At 43.5% G+C, this 3,522-nt stretch overlaps 1 protein-coding gene across 1 annotated transcript; it reads right to left on the bottom strand.

The window, feature by feature from the left end:
• Positions 1 to 2,337: 2,337 nt before the first annotated feature.
• On the bottom strand, positions 2,338 to 3,117 carry LOC111258306 (F-box/FBD/LRR-repeat protein At5g56420-like). The gene has a single exon (XM_022829460.1). The coding sequence runs from the start codon at positions 3,115 to 3,117 to the stop codon at positions 2,338 to 2,340; it is 780 nt and encodes a 259-aa protein (XP_022685195.1).
• Between the last annotated feature and the right edge of the window lie 405 nt (positions 3,118 to 3,522).

Raw genomic sequence — 3,522 nt, 5'->3', positions numbered from 1 at the left:
TTGTGTATATATATAGTAATTGTATAATTACAAATCCCATTCGTTTAAATACTAGTTGATTTCGTTCTAAAAAAATCTCAACTACTAAAGGTTAACAAATTAAAAGGGCCGCGGTACTACGTACGTGATGCATGCATGAAAAATTCAGGCGCCATTTAGTCTCGGTTGGAATCCAGCCGGGACTAAAGGGTAACCCTTTAGTCCCGGTCGCTTTTACGAACCGGGACTAAAGGGCCTGTCCCGCGCCTGGCGTGGCAGGCCCTTTAGTCCCGGTTGGTGACACCAACCGGGACTAAAGGGGGACCTTTACTCCCGGTTAAAAGACTCGGGACTAAAGACCCCCCTTTTTGTCCCGTTTGGTTTATCCCGGATGGATTTTCGAGAGATATGCACCCTACCAACCGGGACTAAAGGCCAATTCTCTACCAGTGATCTGAGAGAACAAATGTGATTAGAGCAGCGTCGAATGTGGAAACAAAAATATATAGGTAATTTCAGTTAGTTGGGATAATGATAGAAACATGTTTACATGGTTAGGAAGTTCATGTCCACCATGCAGTTATATAATGTAATGATTTAATGTCGCAGTACGTTCTACAAACACGGATAGATTTGACAGAATTTTATTTTTCAAGAAGAGCAATCAGTTTGATGTTATCAATAAAACTCACAACTACATCAAGGATAAAAGTACCACCTATTGAGAAAACAAAATGTCCGTAAGTAAAATAATCATGCCTCTAATGCAAACATTGAAGTAAGTCCAGTAGGAATTTCTGGAGTCTCCATTTTGATCTTCATATATAACTATCAACTATAGGCAACTCCCTATGGCCTTCGATTCCTTTAATTTAGTATAATGAATAGGATACTATGACCTTGTAAATATCCACTTCTCAGACCTTTCCATATTCCACTAGTCATCATTTTGCATGCCTATTAACTAATGTGACACATTCAAAGTTTTAGAGATAGGACAGGGTGAGGTGTTCATCTTCTCAACAAACAAGTTACAGATATAGGATTTGTGTTCTTCATCTTTTACGTTATTCAGTTAATTTATTTGTTTCTGCACAAAAAGAAATAACAGAATTGTAGGCATACAACGTCGGGATTTCAGATAGGTTGTTACAGTGAAACTGTGTACTCTAATTCTCCTGGATGAAGATTGGCCTGTGTCCAAGGGCACTATAGATTGTCTTCAAAGTTCTGTGAACCCTTTCATCAATCTTAACGCATTTCACATCAACTCTTTTAAGTTGCCTCAACAAAAGTGGTTGAAACATTGGATTGCTATCTCTCTTCCAGTACACATATTTCTCTCTGTAGCATATGAAGCAGTTCAAACAAATCACCCATGCTGTCATGCACGACTGCTTAAACATGGTAAAAATTAACTATTGTATATGGAAAATACATACCTGACAGAGTTGAAGAGTGAGCTTCTCAAGATTTGGTGTGTGTTGGAGAAAGCATAGTAATGAAGTGAGGTGATCACCAGCCAAACACAAATCAAGGAGATACAGGGTTCTTAAGTTGCTAAATGTACGGCAGCATCGTCCCAGATCCATTTTCAAAGTAAACTGAAATGTTACAGAAGTCTAGGTCAAAATACGAGATATGCAATCATACAGTGGTACTGAAGTAGATATGAACTCGAATAAGCCCTACATTTAATAATAAGTTCATCTACATCTACACAGCAATGGAAAATTATTAATATTTCCAATTTAGTTTTTATCATGAACTGATGAGAAATTGAATACTGAAGTGTAGAACAAATTATGGATACAAATATGCAAAATCTTGTCACATGTATTCATCAGAACCTGATCATTGAAAGCACATTGATGCATCAAAATTCACTTAGACTTAACTCATTTTCATGTTACCAAATTAAATTCTATAAAGACATAGCTCCGAACTTGACATGGAAATGGAATCTAAGTATCTAAATATATAATAATAATATAAGTTCATCTACATGTACACAGCAATGGAAAATTATTAATATTTCCGATTATTTTTTATCATGAACTGAGAAATTTAACTGAAGTGTAGAAGAAATTGTGGAGACAAATATGTAAAATCTTGTCACGTGTATTCGTCAGAACCTGATCATTGAAAGCACATAGATGCAAGAAAACTCACTTGGACTTAACTAACTTTCATATGTTATCAAATTAAATTCTATAAACAGATAGATAGAGGACATGGGATCGAAACATGTTAAGGTGTCACTATACCATTATTCCAAAGGAGGCTCTGAACATCAGATTTGTAGCATTTGGCAGCCCTCCAAGAAGCACGCTCCCATCAACGCGTTCACCGACCTCATCATCGCAGCGGAAAGAAATTAAAACCGCAGGAACCCACAGAGCAACTTTCCTCCCATTCATCCTCATCGAAGCAGCCAACACAAACAGATGCGGTGTGCAAAGACGGCATGCTTTGAAGCAAATGAGGGAAGCCACTACAATCCTCTACTTCCAGGCAAATGATACTTGGGGTAGAAATACGAGTGCGGTAATCTGGGCAAGGGCAGAGAATAAAACTGCACTTCACCAATCTCAAACGCTTAGCAGATGGAGAGCTGATTACATGGGCATCGATTTCACTCGAGGTGATCTCGAGATCCTCCAGCGCTGGGCAGCTTGAGAAATCAATGATATTTCCTTCAAAGCTTACACCCACAAGATGCAATACCTTCAAGAACATGGAAGCAAGAGGCTGGCTCTGTAACCCGGGGATCCACCTCAGGCACAACACTCGAGCTCGAAGCAACAGAGCGTGCCGGATCCAGAGGTTGACGTGCATGCGGTTGGCGTATCCCAATCCCCGGAGGTCGATCTCGCATTCGTCAAGAACCAACCCCGGGTAGCGGAGCAGGACCAGCTGGTTCACGAACATGTGCAGCTTCTCGGCGCCGGTGATGCGCAGGCGAGGCAGGGCGCGCCACTGGTTGCCCCAGAGGCGCCCGAGCACGCACGTCCGAACGGCGTCCCGCGCCGGCAGGAAGCCCAGCGCGTGGAGGAGGTCGCCGTCCGGCAGCGCCCTGATCCGGTCGCCGTCGGCGTCGTCCCCGCCGGCCCCGGCGCCGGTGCCCACGCGCGGCATCATTCCGGCAGCCGCGCGCCCGCCCCCGCCGATTCGTTGACGAAGAGGAATGGAGCAGCCAGGAGCAGAAAGGATTACCTTCACTCCATTGCCGCGTAGGTGGCGGCGGCGCACAAGTGGAGTGAGATGTGATCGATGATCAGAATGGGGACAACGACGCGCCGGTTGTTGGGGTTGTAATGGATACTGAAGTAGGGAACCTCGGGATCGTCGGATGGGAAGTTGGATGAAGTGGACTGACTTACTACACTCTCTAGTTCCTACACTACTGGAAAACTGAGCATTCGTCTAACGTGTTAATATCGGATGCACGTGGCGTTAGTACCGATCCTCACGCACAGTGCCACCGGAGCCCCTGTAGTACCGGTTTGGAGTCTCAACCGGTACTAAATGGTGAGATGGCAT

The sequence above is a fragment of the Setaria italica genome, chromosome VIII (assembly GCF_000263155.2).
Source record: "Setaria italica strain Yugu1 chromosome VIII, Setaria_italica_v2.0, whole genome shotgun sequence".
NCBI classification, from domain to species: domain Eukaryota; kingdom Viridiplantae; phylum Streptophyta; class Magnoliopsida; order Poales; family Poaceae; genus Setaria; species Setaria italica.
Note: the sequence above shows the minus strand (reverse complement) of the source record. Positions and strands in the feature narration are given on the sequence as shown.